The 18,281-nt window shown below is 32.1% G+C and overlaps 1 protein-coding gene across 1 annotated transcript in view; it reads right to left on the minus strand.

Moving 5' to 3' along the window:
* Positions 1 to 1,075: 1,075 nt before the first annotated feature.
* LOC114328959 (pecanex-like protein 1) overlaps positions 1,076 to 18,281 on the minus strand; it is a 109,992-nt gene continuing 92,786 nt past the window's right edge. The window contains exon 25 of the mRNA XM_050651575.1: positions 1,076 to 18,280. Coding sequence (XP_050507532.1) covers positions 18,140 to 18,280 — 141 coding nt within the window. The 3' untranslated portion in view covers positions 1,076 to 18,139. The remainder of the gene's footprint in view (position 18,281) is intronic.

Here is an 18,281-nt window from a genome sequence, read left to right on the forward strand (position 1 = left end):
TTTTTCAATGAAAAATGCATAGTTTTAATCGCTAATAACTTGGAAAGTATCAACTTTGCAAAAAAATTTTATAGAACAAAATATACTCAGAATTGGTCAATCTATCGACCATAATTATTTTAATTGAAAAATTTTTCATCCATTAGATGGGGTTTTTTCATCCCCAGCTTCGGCGTAGGGTAGATTTTGACAAAGGCTATAAATACTGCCTATAGTCCGTTCGCTTATTGTCAATTTGATAAAATTGGCAAAAAAATAATTATTAAATAGTTAATAATAACTAGTTAGTAATTTTGCCAATTTTGACAAAATTGGCAAAAAACAAAAGAATTATCTACTAAAATCATTAGCCAGTTGTGTCTGAGTTTAGCGAACCGACTATAACTCCAAATTTTCAAGGAAATCGACCTTGATTCTCAAAATTCCACGAGACAATGGCTGTTGATCGGACTAATTACCTCTACGTTGGTTATTCCATCTACCCATGAGATCTTCAGTATTCTTCGGTAAGTCCACATCTCGAATGCCTCCAGTCTCCTCACGTTAACTTTGTTCAATGTTCATGTTTCAATCCCGTAGTATATATAATACGGATAGCACATCGCACCTCAACAGTCGTATTTTTAACTCAAGGTTTACAGCAGAGGAGCGTCTCCATTCTTGTAAATGTGCTTGTGGCCTGTTTGATTCCGATTCGTATTTCTTGATAGCTGTCATTGTTTTCATTAATGGTTGTACCTACCTAGGTATTTTAATTCTCTTACTCTTTCAATAGACTGATTCTGTACATATATCTCACGAATGTCCCGAGTTGTCTTTGTTATTATCATATATTTCGTCTTTCGTCTTGCTCTTGAGCGATAGTCCATATTCTTCACTTACCGCAGTCACTTTATTAAGCAGTATCTGTAGGTCTTCATATGATTCGGCTAAAAGAACTGTATCATCGGCGTCTCTCAGGTTACTTGCTTATGTTAGTATTATTATTCTTTCTGTTAGGAAACGTAGGGATGAGATATTATAAAAAGGTGAACAACAACGTGAGCATTTTCTTCACTTATAAAAAAATCAAAACAATAATTCACTAATCTTTATTCAAAAATGTGTGGAAACAAATCAATAAAGATTTTTATAAATCATATTTAACCGAAATGTAATTGTACAGCTAAATTTATTTCAAAACTGCTCAAAAACTTACACACGTCGAAAAACCAGATTTTTTATACAGAGATGAAAAGAAATATAAATAGCTGTCCTAAATTACAAATATTGCACGTGGATAGTAGAAATCAACAGTTACTATAAACTCAGGGTACTGGACTGTAACAAGAAACAAGTTTTGGATACGGAGCGAAGAAATATACGTTTGAGCACTAAAATGAATATTTAAGGGTTCAAGATATATCTACAGGGTAGGGTAAATATACAAACTAAGTGAGATGAAAATCTATTGGAATTGAGGTTACAGTCACTGATATCCTAAATTATTTGTGACTGATAACCTCAATTCTAGTGAGATTTTCATCTCACTTACTTTAAATGTTATTTCTGTTTCGATAAGTTTTTGAGATGAAAAGAGTCCCTTACCCTAATTTCTAAAAACAATTATCAGCATAGTTTTTGTTTATGTAGTTTTAACGTCAATTTTAAATTGTTTGTGTAGTGTTGTCTACAGTGTACTTTCAGTGTAACAAACTGGAAACCAAAACAGAACAGGCGAGGAGTAGGCAGACCGCAGAAGAGGTGGACAGATGATATCAAACAAGTCGCGGGCAAGCAGTAGATGAGAATTGGCAAGAGTAGAAATCGATGAAAGCAAATGGAAGAGGACTATGTACAGCAGTGGACGAACATAGGTTGAAGAAGAAGAAGGTATCTGACACAGGTTCTACCCGACCATATTTTACCGTTTATGGTTATTCTTGGAGACGCCGTATTTATGCACGGCTCCAAACTGCCCGGATAGCTACTGAGTATCTTCACGGCCTCCTCGCAGTCCAGATATAAATCCCATAGGACATATCTGAGATGGGATCATCAAGAGACGTTTACGGAGTCATATGTGCGGCCCCCAAAAATTCAAGAGGGCTTCGCGACATACTGGTGCAGGAACGAAACAGTCTTCCGCAGAATGTGATCCAAAATCTGTTATCACTGCCAGAGGAGGGAATACTCACTACTGAAGTTCTTAAAATTTAGTTAGTTAACAGAAAGTACAGTAGGAAAAATGAAAGAATACCCATGAACGAACAAATAAAACACGTTGTATTTTCCTGTCACCGTGTCACACAAAAAATTGGCCAGCGCAAGTACATGTAATAATTATTGTTACATGTACTTGCGCTGGGCAATTTTCTTTGTGACACGGTGACAGGAAAATACAGCGTGTTTTATATGTTCGTTCATGGGTATTCTTTCATAGGTATTCCGACTGTATGGTAGGTAATAAAAATAACGTACTTTAAACAAGTGAGCTAATTTCTATATATAGCTGATACTGTGATGATGATGGAAAAGTCACTAAATCTCACGTTTACCAAACAGAATTATAATATATATGAATGCATTCAAACTGTTAAAAGAGAAGAATTGAAATGGACGGAGAAATTCTGGATATCTAGGACATTAACAGGGCAAAAACACAACGCAATATCAAACGTCTATATCAACATATAAAACAAAACTAAGTATGATTGTGACGTTGTGAACAGTCAGCATTGGTATTTTAATTAAAAACCCTGTATACAAACGTCTATTTTTTCACTCTGCATCTTTGATTAGTTTTCAGTACTAATAGTAATAGTAGTGATAGTTTTAATAAAATATTTTCCTATATACATATATACATCATAAATTACCTATCTATGTTCACAAATTTTTAGAAAGATCCATATTGTTCGGGAACAAATAAAGATAAGTCAGTTGAAAATATAACAATAACGTCAGGCCGTCATGTTTTACTGTAGTCTTGATCCTAAATGTATCACCGAATTCAAGATTTTACCTTATTAGCCATAGATCTTGAAAATGGAATAATCTGAGATGTTTCTGAAGTGTTTAAAATGATCACTGTAAAATTCGGTTGGTTTAGCATCAACATAACCTCAAAATATAATGGCGTGACGTCACAACGCGCGATATTCATTAACCAGTTAAAGAGGTACGAACATATTCTAAAAATAGGTCTGTTCTTTTGTTTTCTGGTGTCATGGTGTAGAACTAGTTCTAAAATAGTGTAGAAATTCTACACTAAGTCGTTCCTTTGCAAGGTGTAGTGGTCCACCACTCTGTTCCATTAAAAAGTGTAGCAAAAAAGTGTAACACCAGTGCGCAGTATCATCCAACAGAGTTTGACAACCGTTTAGCTGTAAAGCTAAGGTTTGTTTAGCAGTAAATGGTTGACTTCAATTAGTGCGGTCGTAAATATTATTAAATTTATCTGACTTGGCCCATTGTTAAGACCGGTTCGGAGCGATAAGCAGACGAGGTAGACAGAGTTGGTCTTTTGACAATAATTAACACTGACTAGACAGTGCTCCTATAATAAAGCAAAGGATCCACAAAATTTACAATAATTACGACGACAAAAACAAAAAAACGGATGTAAAATATATTGCTTTGCCTTATATACCTGAAATTAATGTTTTCAAATGAGTTTTAAAATAAATTAAATCTATTTTAATTGCTAAGATTATAGAAAAACAAACATTCAAACATATTTAAATTTTACCTGAAACCGGGCCTTTTATACTATTGAAGTACCAGTACAAGTATTGACCATTGAAGTCAACCATTTACTGCTAAACAAACTTTACGCATCCATACAGGGATGATCCGCGCTCGGTGTAGCAGCTCCACATATTGGATACGTTGGTGATCGCCGCTCGGCGCTCACCCTCTTCGATTCAACCGGCTTGCAGTTTATATGTAGGGGAGCGCATGACGTACGCATTTGAGCAGCTACACCGAGCGCGGATCACCCTTGTATGGATACGTACCTTAAGATGTAATTGTTTACAAAAAATGTATTTTTCTTTTTAGTTTAATTCAAATTTAAAACCTTTGAGAGCTAATAATTTTATAAACTAAAGTACCTACTTATACCGATCACGTTACTAATCAGGACTGCTAAAACTATGTTGCTGAAAGATTTCCTGGCTGAAAAATCTACGTACGTGGTTCAACACAACAACCACAAATATTTTTAGAGCAGCAGTGTGCAAAGTACAGATTGCCATGATGGCCGCCAACATCCGAAACGGATAGGCACTACAAGAGGAAGAAGAAAGTACATACAAATTTTAATTTAATTTTTTATTTTGTTATTTCTTTTAAACTGAGTTGATAATTTTATTTATTGTTATTATCATAGACCGACAGTTTCTTTCTTATAAAACAAGCAATAATTGGACTTTTTAAGTCCAAGGTTTTCAACCAAAGTGACCGGAAGTAGAACTAAAAGTCTATCCAGCAGGCAAATTGTTGAAAAGTAGGCAAAACTCTACACAGTTTTTAACTTCGACAGCTGCACTTCCATGAGAACCTTTTAGAGAACACTATAATAACCACTGCAAGCAAGAGAAACACAAATATGGAACAACATAATCCAACAATTGGAAAAATTCATTATCTTCGTCATATAACTACATCAGAGTTTTTAAGATCTCTATATCTGATATAAATGATAAACAAACAAGTATATGAAGAGTTTTCAACCAATTACAGAATTACAATAGATTCCACGCCGAAACTAATTTTTCTAATGTTTTTAGTTTGTACTACAAAGTCGAATATACTTAGATCTGGAGAATTTGGAGGTAACTTCATATTAATGTGCAATAATTTATTAAAAAATTATGTAGTACCCCTTTAACTGGTCAAAACAAATTTTAAACAAAAAAGCATGCTAATACAAATGGATCAACAGTTTTCAAACACCGCCAACAGAATTATAACAGTTCCATGTCAAAAGTCAATTTGTTTCTTAAATTTGATATTTTTACATTCATAAACGCGACAATGTTCCAACATGGCTCTGCTACAACTCTGCCTGGATCAAATGGCGCCTTGATAATTCATGCAGGATTTCATCTTAAGTTAAACAATAATTAATTGGTGCTAGATGCTGGCAAGTTAGTAGATGCTGCATATCACGGATCAAAACCGAGGAAAAAAGAAACGGCATATACAGGGTGAGTGGTGAGGAATGTGCCAAACTTTAAGACTGGATAATATACGTAAAAATAACTCATATGTTGCTATACGATTTTCATTTGTTTCCGAGATACGGGATGTTAAAATTTTTCTTACAAACTGACGATTTATTTATTGCTCTAAAACCAGTTGAGGTGTGCAAATGCAATTTGGTGAGATTTAAGACATAGTTATTGCGCATGTTTTGACACACAATTAAGAATTTTATATTCACCATTGGCGTGCGTACGGGTAAGTCTGAAATTTTTTAAAGATAAAAATGGTACGCCCCTTAAATATTTCAAATTAAAAATATTCATTGAATTCCTCGTTTAATTTGTGATAAAAATTCCTTGGTTTTCATGCAAAAAATAAAACATCTTAACGCTTACAAAGTTTTCGACGAAGTTTCTATATGAATGTGTAGAAACTTATTTTGAATACTTTGGAAGCGTTAAGATATTTTATTTTTTTGCATGAAAACGAAGCGTCGTATGAAAAAATGGGAAGATAGATTTTTTATCACAAATTGAACAGGGAATTCAAAAATTATTTTTAATTTGAAATATTTCATTGGCGTACTATTTTTATTTTTTTTTAATTTCAGACCCTTACCCGTACGCGCGCCAATGGTGAATATAAAATTCTTAATTGTGTGTCAAAACATGCGCAATAACCATGTCTTAAAACCCACCAAATTTAATTTGCAAACCTCAAACGGTTTTAGAGCAATAAATAAATCGTCAGTTTTTAAGAAAAATTTTAACATCCCGTAGGTACATATTTCGGAAACAAATGAAAATCGAATAACAACATATGAGTTATTTTTGATTATTCTTAGGTATATTATACAGTCTTAAAGTTTGGCACATTCCTCCCCACTCACCCTGTATAATATATTAGACTATTTTATACACTTCTCCAAGAAATTAACGCACCACCTTAAAAATGAGTCATTTTTGATGTCTCGAATTTCCTAAATCTATCGTCAGATTTAAGTGATTTTTTTAACATGTCTTATTCTTTAACAATATTGCTGAAATAATATTGTTGCTAGACAGGTAAACTGTCATTGTATACCGGACGTACCAATCAAAATGTGATTTTTTCTCAAAGTTCACGTGGCCCTGTGGAATATTCTAGATTTTATAAGATACTGAAATTAAAACCCAACTCAACAATGTTTCCTTAACAGTATGTTTTTTTGATTCGTTCGCTTATGTTGGATAATAAAAAAGTTAGGTACTTTAACAACTAGCCTTGTTTTTCGTCAATACAGAGTGTTTTTAAAAAAGTATGGCAAACTTTAAGGGGTAATTCTACATGAAAAAATAATGACAGTTTGCTATATAAACGTATGTGCAAATGCTTCGTTTCTGAGATAGGGGGTGTTATAATTTTTTCTTACAAATTGTCGATTTATTTATTGCTATAAAACCGGTTAAGATATGCAAATGAAATTTAGTGGGTTTTAAGACATATTTATTGCTCATTTTTTGATATACAATTAGGAATAATTTAATATTCACTATTGGCGCGCATACGGGTAATATGACCCTTATGTGCGCCAATGGCGAAAAAAATTCTTAATTGGATGTCAAAAATGCATAATACCTACCTCTTAAAACCCACCAAATTTCATTTGCACATCTCAACCGATTTTAGAGCAATAAATAAATCGTTAGTTCGTAACAAAAATTTCAACACTCCCTATCTCAGAAACATTTGTGGACATACGTTTATATAGCAAACTGTCATTATTTTTTCATACAGAATTACCCCTTAAAGTTTGTCATACTTATTTAAAAACACCCTGTATTGAAAAACATGGCTAGTTGTTAAAGTACTTAACTTTGTTTTAGAATGTTAAGAAAACATGAGACCATAGTTAGGTTTTAATTTCAGTATTTTATAAATGATAGAATATTCCCCAGGGTGACGCAAACTTTGAGAAAAAATCACAGTTTGATTGGTACACCCCGTACACAATTACAACTTACCTGTCAAGCAACAATATTATTACAGCGATATTGTTAAAGAATCGGGCTATAACACGTTAAAAAAATCACTTAAATCGGACAACAAGTTTAGGAAATTCGAGACATTAAAAATAAGCAATGTTTAAGGTGGTGCGTTAATAGCGTAATTCCAATGTACTTATGTCTGGATCATTTTTGTAGACCAATATAGACTGATAATATGGTTAAGATACCACATGGGATTTTTGTTTTTATGGCTTTTAGATCCTCAAGGTTTGGTTCAAAATATGCAGTAGATATCTTTGTATTTCGTGAATGAGTAAAATAAAAATACATTGTAATATACATAGACTATACAAGAAATATAAACGAAACGATTCCTCTATAATGTCTTAGTAAATCTATAACAAAACTATGGCTCAGTTCCTGATTGTGGTCCTACAAGTAAAAGTTAAGTACGAAATTATTCAGATTATGAGAATTACACTTAGTATTTTGTGTAATTTCGAAATTAAGCTACAGTTAGTGCAAATTTTTTTAATCTACATTGTTATTTCGGGAATAACGTCATTTGTAATGACAACCTGGTAATTTTTTACCATGTAGGTAATGATATGTGGTCCAATTTATTACTGTAGAACCTGTACTAGCATTAGCATAGCTTTCTATACTCAAACTTCAATTTTGACAACCTGCAAAAGGCTATTTTACTAGCAAGAGCTTATTAATCATCATATCTTCTATTATATCCAATCGAATGGTACTCTAAACGGTAAAGATGGATATCTGCAGTTTAATTCCAAAATTACATAAAATTTTCAACGAAAATAGGACTACAATTGGTATTATATTGGATACAGGGTGTTCCAAAACTCTGTTTTTTATCGTAAGAAGGAAAAAGACTAAAGATATCAATATACGCATCCCGTATTAGATTAGATATGCAGGGCTGTGAAAAGATGCCGGAAGAACTGGTTCCTGATCGCCTGTTGACAAAAATTCCTTAAGCAGGAATACCGAACTATGACAAACAAAGTGAAATTTTAATTCCTCTGTCTCCACACCTCAATGGTATTTTATGAAAACTATGTGTGTTTGGCGTGAGCCGTTAAGCAAAATGCTAAAAACATTGGTCGGAGCATTGTGTCACAGAAAACAGTTAGAAACACATATGTTATAGTCATATTTCATTAGACTCCTAATCAAATTGTTATTTGTTATAGTTCCAACAAGTTTTTCCTAATTAGTTTAATATATTCAGTCAATACTGATTTTCTCTTTTGCAGTCAGATCTAGCTCACTCTCGTCAATGTTGCCAAATTTTCACTTAGGTATAATACTCTATGCCTAATTGAAAAATTAATGACTTTGAAAATGCGTTTGATACTGTAGATACTCAGAATGCTTTGAGCATTGGCTGACTGCTGCATTGACTACCGATATACAGTGATGAGCACGCTAATAACCGGCAAAATAGCGCAAAAGATGGAAAACATAATACATTGCGAAACAAAGAGATATGAAACTAGTGGAGATGGAAATGATCGTTATAAACGTATAAATTAATATTACATTACATAGTTCCCCACCTTTAGACGTCTGTGACAGGAGTATTTTATAAAATTCTACTGTCACAGTGACAGTTGTCATACTCCTCTGATACATCTAAAGGTGGGAAACTATGTAATGTAATGTTAATTTAATACGTTTATAACGATGATTTCCACCTCCACTAGTTTCATCTCTTTTTGCGCTATTTTGCCGGTTATTAGCGCGCTCATCACTGTATATACCGCCTTGATCTGAACTTAAAGAGTATCTACGGAACTACTACAGTTGTGTCCGACTTCATAAAGATACCAAAAGTTGAATAGAATGTGGAATTAGACAGGGTGATACTATTTCTTCGAAACTATTTACATGTCAACAAGTTTCCAATGACTGTATAAAGGGGGCACATGAGACAAATATCTGATATTGGCCCGGGCTGAAAGTGTTACTATCTGATAGAGTTGATAAAGCTGCAAAAATGATGGAAACGCTACATGAAGCGTCAAAAACAGTCGGTCTTAAAATGGACCGTGATAGTGTGACGTCAAAACGTCAAAAAGGTTTCCAAACAAAGCAAAAGTTTGACGTCTGTGAATTTTTTTATACACGTGATTTGTGTAATAATTTTTAATTTTATTTTGTTTTAACAATCATCTGCACATTTTTTTCTAAAGACACAATCCTTGTTAGTCATATCAATCATATTACTTTTAATTTTATAAATGTCCTTACACAAAATCAAGGATTTACACACTACATAGTACTTACTGCGTTTCTTTAGGTTCTTAACCAATCCTATATGGAAATATGGTGGGAAATATAAAATATACTATGAGCATTGATTGCAATCACGGGTACCCAACACATTACCATTTTGTAAAAATTAAACATCTTACAAGCAATATATTCTAATTATAAAAACCGAAACAAACACCACGTGTGAATTTTTGCTTTGTCTGGAAACTTTTCCAGAGGAACCAACATTGATTTGACGTCACGACTATCACAGTCCATTAACACCCCAAAGACAAAATTTATGACCAACCTTGTAGTCAGCGATAAAGTTTCAAGTTGAAAGAAATATCATCCACCAAGTAATAGCTTACAAATATCTAGGGCGTGAGATTCGCTTAGGCCGAGATAATCAGACAACTGAACTACAAAGGATAGATCTCACGCCTTTGGCAGATTAAACATCATTTTCAAGTCTAATATTCCAGTTTGTTTGAAAAGGGAGGTTTTTGACCAGTGTGTTTTGCCGGTTCTTACTTATGATGCGGAAATACGAACTCTGACAAAAGGAACAATACATAAAATAAAAATACGAGTAACACACACGCTATGGAAAGGTCAATGTTAGAGATAAATTACCAAAAATACAAATAAGAAGAACGGGATTTACGGATTCATTGAAAAGAATAGCCATGGCTAATAGTCGAGGAAATGAAGCATTTTGGCTCGCAATTTTTTCGTCCAGCATGGATTTACTTGAAATTTTTACATAAGGTAGGGAATAGTCCAAGGATCATTTTCTATATCATGCTGCTGTACGCTAAAACCTTGGGGGTAGTTGCCACCCCATCTCGGGGGTGGAAATTTTTTATTACATTTTAAACATGTAAATCGATGTAAAAAGTAATTCTAAGAAAAAAATGTTTTTTACATTTTCTTCATAAAACTAATATTTTTCGAGTTATTCGTGGTTGAAAGTAACAGTTTTTCGACGGAAAAATCGACTTTTTTAGAGGGTTTTTTGAGAATAACTCGAAAAATATGCATTTATTCAAAAAAACTGTAGATATCAAAATTGTATCTTTTAGTAACACAAACGAAACTGTTTTTCTATAATATTTTTACGATCAATGCAAACCGAGATACGGCATGTTAAAAGTTAGCTTTTTTCGTCAAATGCATATTTTGAAATAATCAAAGCCAAATAACGGGAAAACTTTGCATTTTTCCAGGGAAACTTAGATGATGTTTTTTCAAGCATACAATAATATCTTTCAAAAAAAAAATAATAAAATGGCATAAACTAAAATTTTATTGTGCATAGATTTTCATTACAGTAAACAGTTAGTGAGATGTAGCTGTTTAAAACATCTGTTTACAAGCAAACATCTCCTTATTCGAGCAGTTTAAACCCACCTCAATTAAAAATTAAGGGATCTAACGGAATTTAATTTACACAGTCTTATAACACTTCAAAAATCCTATAAAACCATTACTGAAAAAACTTGTTATCGCCAAAATTGAAGGAGCTATGTTTATAAAACTAATTTTTTTTTTCGAAAAATTCGAATAGTCCCCTTATAGAGCCATTTTCAGGGTATATAATACCACAGAGCCGGTTTGTATACTAAATAATGACTAAAAAACTATTTGTATGTGTATTTTTACATATTTGTAAATCCGCATTTTTGTGTAAATAAATGTTTTTGTAATTCTTTAACTCTACTTTTTTTTTCTGTATAGATCTATTAAATTGTGTACTTATAAAAATTGCAATGTCATTAAGGGTGGTTTTTAAGGGTTGAAATAATATATTAGATCCCAAAGCATAAAACGATCATTATTTAACCAGTCAAAACCAAATTTTACCTATATTAAAGATTACATTGCTTTTATATAATTTTTGAAAATAAGGGGTAGTTTACACCCCTAAAAATAATCAACGCCCTTGAGCATGATATAGAATATAAAGTACAGGGTAAGATGATCCTAACCCCAAATTTTTATGTAAATTGATACAAGCCAAAATTATTCTTTAGGATAAGTAAACTTTTTATATATAGCTCCAACAAGGGTGGTTTTAAGGGTTGAAATATTATGATATTATATCTTAAAGCATAAAACAATCATTATGTAACTAATAAGAAGCAAATTTTGACAATATTAAAGTTTGAAATGCTATTTTATAATTTTTTACAATTAGGGGTGGTTTTTACCCTTAAAAAACCAAAAGCGTACAACGACTCAATATAGAAAATGAACTAGAGGGTGAAATGAGCCTAATCCCAAATTTTTGTACAAATCGATGCTGGACGAAAAAATTGCGAGGTTTTGCCATTTTTCCAGCTTCATTTCCTCGACTATAAATGGGCTTGGTTAGGATATGTTGCCAGATTGACGGATGCTAGATGGACCAGAAAGATTCTGGAATGGCGACCAACGTAAGAGGCATATCAAAGCAGAGGACAACCACCGACTAGATGAACGGATGACATAAAGCGCATCATTACAAATTGGATGCAGGAGCTCAAGATAGAGATAGGTGGAACATTTTCCGGGATGCCTACGTTCAACAGGGACCAATATAGGCTAATTGATGATGATGATAACTCCCAATTATCTTGAAAAGCGAATAAAAGGATTAATTTTCATTAGATAAGTTTTGTAAGCAGACAAATTCTGACATTCAGTAAAAATATCCGTTAGTACAATATTTCTAGAAGTTAAATACATGATAATATTAACATTGCATAACTTATTTTTAATCAACATTTGGATAAGTATCTAGATTTACCAACATTTTCCTTAAAATTCTGTCACTTTTAATATTCCCTAGAATCCCATACTATCTGGGCGATTAGGCAACGCTGTACGAACACACCAGCATGAAATTGATCGATGACGTGTAAAGAATCTGCCATAAAAATTAGCAAGCCGAGTATTGGAAAACCCCGTCGATAAAAGAATAAACGTTTTAAGTCTACATCCGTCATTTTCACGTTCTTCTAATGTTTTAAACTGTCATGGTTACAAATAAGTTGGCTCGTAACTCCTAAAAAAATCAGTCTATTATCGTTTTAAGGCAACCATGTAAAATTTTCATAACTTACAAACTTTTTTATTATCTATCGATAAATTACATAATATCCAACTTGTTTTATATACCTTTTCACATTTGCAACAATTGTGGCGTTTCTGTTTATTAATATGTACATTAAATAAGAAAAACGGCCAATGCGAAAAGAGATTCGCGGTTTTGTGAAAAAAAAATTGGTTAAAAATAATCCTATAAACATTACAAGGAATATTTACCACGTTGTTATATACTTCGACTGTTCTTTGTCTGTCTCTTTCTCCGGGAAAAATCTTGTAATCGATTTTAAACATACTTCCCGACTAGCTAGAGGTCTAAAATTTTCAAAATAGCTCAGAACTAGATGTCAATCCAATATTCATTAGCGTTTACATGGATACATTGAGTTTTATTTGGAATTTTAAACCATTAAAATTTTATATGGTAAATTGATTAGTTCTCACTTTTCTCAAAAGATGCCGCTACTAGTTTTCTCAGTAGATGACATTACTTTCTGTCACGTAAAATTTTCTGTTCATTTGTAATAGCTAATGAATATTTAAAATTACCACGTGGGTTTGTTTACATAAAAAAATCTCAAAAATAAATATTTTATTAATATTAAAAAATTTTAAAGTTCTTGTGTCAGAAGGTGCAGTTTAAATATATAAAAGAGATTAGTTGAAAGTGTAATGTTCTGGAGCAGAAAAAGAAGGTAAGAATATGGCGACAAGAAAACATACAACAAACTTTCAATATAATGGGTTACCACTACGACGATATTGGTTTCCATGACGACGATTCAAAACTATTGTAAATGTCTACTGATCTGACTTTTAAATATTATGTCAAAATAATTTTATTTCATCAAATTATCGCGCTAATTTCATTAAAACATGAACACAATAAGATAAATTTGAAATAAATTAGTAAATAATATCTAAATATTATCTCTAAACAGAGCATGTTTTTTGTACTACATGAGATTTACCAAGCACTGAATTTAAACTGTGTAACGTTACAAACGTCACATCTTTGATATTTTATTTTTAAATAATTATTTTATTCCATTTTCTTTAATATTTCATTAATAAGTATCTTCTATTCGTTTTAATTTGCTGTTTCGTTAAAAACTTGTTTGGCGCCCTCTTTTATTATCCTCTTTTATTATCTTCTATTTACTATCTCTTTTCATTTAAATCATCAATTGAACATACTGAACGTACCCCGTATATTCTTACTCTATAAATATCCGGAAGTCTTAATACGGAACATGCCTACCTTTCTACAGTTCACGCTGTCATTTCAATTCTCAAAATGGTGGTGGTAATCTTACAAAAGGCAATTACAGAGCTGATAATAGCTATCTATTTCCAGACATCTTATTCTCTTGGGGTGAGTTTTGTATTCTTGTGTCCCTGTAAGTTTTTTATAGTCTACTTTTAATTTTTTATAATGATTTTTTTTACCTAACCTCGAAGTTACTTCCCACGTGTATTAGTATCTTAATTTTGAATATTTCATTTCATCTATTGATATGCTTTTAGTAATCAAATTATTTAACTATTCCGTCACTATTAATTTTATTTTGTTCCTTTGCCAATGACTACTTTTTACGATTATTTGGCAAAGGCTCGTTTTTGGTTTTTCTTCTTGATGATTGATATGTGTCTTTATCTTATAGTTTTTGGGAATAGAATCAACCTTTCTCTCTCCGTGAGCCGTCAGCCTCAAGCCATCCACACCGGTGATGGAACTACGGCGATATAACAACGATTGACCATGACATCCAGACTACATCTCCCAGCATCTTCAGCTGCAGGGGCCCAGGGCCGAACATTTGCCCGGATCTACAAGAACTCTACAGCAGTACCATTCGACATCAAGAAGTTACCATCAGATACCAAAAGCCATAAGTATAATCTACAAATTGTTAGTTTTTGGCAAGAATTTGAATATATTTGTTAATGCAATTAATAAGTCACATTTTTATTATATCTTTTTTGAACAAATAAACATGATTAGTTAAAAATACTGTTTTGTTTGCTTCCATTCTAAATTTTCATAGTTCATTTCTAAGATTACGACAAGACGAACACACACCTTGAGAGACTGAGCTAAGCTAAGGGTGTAGCAATGGCTATCTTGGATGATTGAGGTAATATTTTCGAATATTATTTCGATGAGCTGGGGTAGTCCATCGCCTTACTCGTTTCAACTGCCACTGTTTTTTGTGACTATGCCAAAGCTTTAGATTGTGTAAATCATGATATTTTGATAAAAAAACTACATTTCTACGGAATTGGAGATATTTCTTTGAATTGGTTCCAATCTTATTTGGATAATAGGAAACAATTGGCTAGAGCAAATGATATAGACTCAAGTCTCAAAAACGTTGTATCTGGGGTACCACAAGGTTCATTATTCGGTCCTCTATTTTTCATTATGTGTATTAATGACATGGCTATAACTATAACTTCAGATCTACTTACAATAAAAACCTGGTCCGACTCTAATGTACTCTCTTTTAACGTATATAAAACTGTAGCATTATCCTTAGCTCTTCAACCCTTGCTTATTAATAACAGCCAGATCAGTACCGTTGATTCTGCAAAATTTCTTGGTATTTTTTGAGACAACAAACTTAAATGGTACCTTCATATCGATTTTTTACGTGAGAAACTAGCCTCAGCTTGCTATGCAATAAGATATGCTTCGAAGGTAATCAATTTAGCATCTTCCAAAATATATATTTTTCTTTGTTGGAATCTCATCTTCGATATGGTCTTCCTTTTTATGGTTCTAGTATGGCCCAATCCGATGTTAATTTTAAATTTCAAAAAAGAGCAATAAGGTACTTTTAAGGTGCTTTTTTTTCTGACTCTTTGTAAGTTTTGACCATAAAATTGTAAAATCTTCAATGATAATAAAGCATATTTCTATTATATGCTAATGGAGACCTTTTATACATCTGGCATGTAGTTGGAGTGGACTTACAGAAGACATAATATCTAACATGTCCAGATCTGTTGTGAAGTATGTACGCATTTATCGAGAACGATGAATCTTACTTAATTCTCTTGTAGAAAAAATTGTTTAGTGTATTTTTTTAAACTAGTTACTACACACCCATAGATAATCAAACCTCAGGAAAACAAGACGACCCAGAACCTGACCAAGTTAGAAGATATAAATTGAACATTGGAAACATATTTAAATTTGTCGAGTCAGTCAGATGGTCTGACTTAAGTCAATAATTTGGATATACATATTATAAGGTAGGTGAAACAAAAATAAAAACATATTCTTTAAAAATATGTTAAATTTATCTTCGGAGAAAACGATTTCTACTCCCATGATGGTCCTACAAGCTAGAGTTGAATAACAAGCCAGTTACCAACATGACTCCTTTTTAGACCTTGATTTAGCTAGTATAACTACATTAATAAACAAACGGAAGACAAACGACAAAAGCACAAATTTTCTGAACAATGAATAGTCATTTTTAATCCACTGTAAATCTGGTTATTTACCCTAATTAATATGGTTCCATGACATCTCGTAACGCGACAGTTCGTAACCGGACAAATGGTAACGGACAATTCGTAACGGCGACAGTTCGTAACTATACAAATTCGTAACGGACAATGGTAAAGTCCAAATTGAATTATTCGGTTTATTTTTGTTAACGTGGAAACTAACTGTTATAACAGTTATAAATGAAATTATGTTTATCAATTTAACGAATCAGTATCAGGATAAACATTTTTAAGGCATTTAATAAGGTAATTATAATATTTCCTTTACAAAATGTTTACTTAGAAAGTTGGGAATGCCTAAAGACGGTTGTCGGCTTAAAGATTTCACGAATTACTTCATTATTCCTTTGTCTAGGTATATGCAAATTTAAGGAACAATAAGAGGGATAAAATTTTAAAAATATTGTTAAAAGTTTTTATGTATTTAAATAATTGTTTTTGAAGTTATACTTCTTTAGGCACGAGGGTGAATTTTTATTTTCCTGGGCGCATGCGCACTCCGACAGTATGGTATTAGTCGCTCAAACGTTATACGGGATCTTATTGGGTGTTAAAATCATCTGTCAATAATTGTTGGAGATTATGGATAAACGAATGATGTGTATATTAGTTTTTATTGTTGTGATGGCAGAGAAAAAAGCAAGTTTATAATTGTAGTGACTTTTTAAATAGTTTTTAAAAGCGACATGTACGTAATAATTGTAAATGTTTCAGTATTCTAATAAAAAATTACATAGGTACCTACCTATTTGGTAAATTTAAAATGAACCTACCAAAATAGTATGTAATGCTTTGGTTTACATAATTTCATTACCATCAAAATTTCTGTCAATATTCACCTAATGTATTGTTTTCTTACTGTGTTTGTGTGTGTTTTATTCTTTTATTTTTTTAATTTTTGGTACTGTTTTAATAAAATTTTTTGAAAAGTAGTAAGTATTAAAATTAGTTTAATATTTAAATAAAATATAAATAAACTGTTTAAAGTATATTAATTTCGTTGAAATCATATAATAGAAGTATAATTTCTTACGTGCGTACAAAGTACACACATTCTTTTTTGTTTAAAGACTTAATATATTCTGAAACAAGATATATTATAAAATGTGTTAAACATGTGTATCCCGGTACTGATTCGTTTAATTGATAAACATAATTTCAATTATAACTGTAATAACAGTTAGTTTCCACGTTAACAAAAATAAACAAAATAATTTTATTTTGACGTTACGAATTGTCCGTTACCACTTGTCCGGTTACAAATGGTCGCGTTACGAGATGTCTGGTCACGAATTAATATATGCTTAAAATAATTAGGCATATTTATTTTTGAGTCACTGAAGTAGAGTTTGAGTCATCTTAGGAATATTATCCGTGTTTATGCAGGAATTGTCATGTCATTAACCCAACATGCCACTTTTTGTCCACGAGTTACAATAAAATTTTAGCAGTGACGAAAAGCATTAATACAAAGTAGAACATTTTAGAGAAATTTATAAAAAAAATACCTATTTACTTATTTCCGACGTTTAAATGATACCCTATGTCTTTCGCATTCGCTATTTTTCTTATTGATCAACAGAAACGTTAGATACCTAATAGAACATTCAAATAGTCTTTGTTCTTGATAATATATAAATAAATCTTAAAAAATTAGTATCAACAGTCTCTCTCGTAATAAATAAAAAATAACTACAATAAAAAAACATAAAAATGGACAAGGCAACCAGTTTCTGGAGAAAAAGCAGGCTGCATTGAATAGTCTCACTCTTTACATTGTTTATATGGATTTTTAAAAATAATTCTAACCTACAAATTCTTTTAAAATAACCTTTATATATTTCACAGGTCAAACTTTCAATATTTCATTAAAATTCGAGAATTTAAAAATTCAGTTAATACTCCAATACTAAAAATGTACATTAGGATAATGTACCAACCGTTAACACGCTTTAAAGCAAACCAGTGTTTGATTCCTCCAGAAACTGACTCCGCGGATTCCTTTAAAATATGGAAGAACATCATCTTCACAACAGCACATGCTACAGGAGCAGATGCCTTAGCAGCATGTGCTATACTTCGGCCCCGAGATCTTGAACTCCGCTTTTAGCTATCGGTACATACTTATCGTCGATATTGACCAGCAGGATTGTTTTGTCGATGTGAGACCTCTTCGCTGCTTCCTTGTGGCTTGGTGTCCATTTGTGTACCACC

The sequence above is a fragment of the Diabrotica virgifera genome, chromosome 1, assembly GCF_917563875.1.
Source record: "Diabrotica virgifera virgifera chromosome 1, PGI_DIABVI_V3a".
NCBI lineage: Eukaryota > Metazoa > Arthropoda > Insecta > Coleoptera > Chrysomelidae > Diabrotica > Diabrotica virgifera.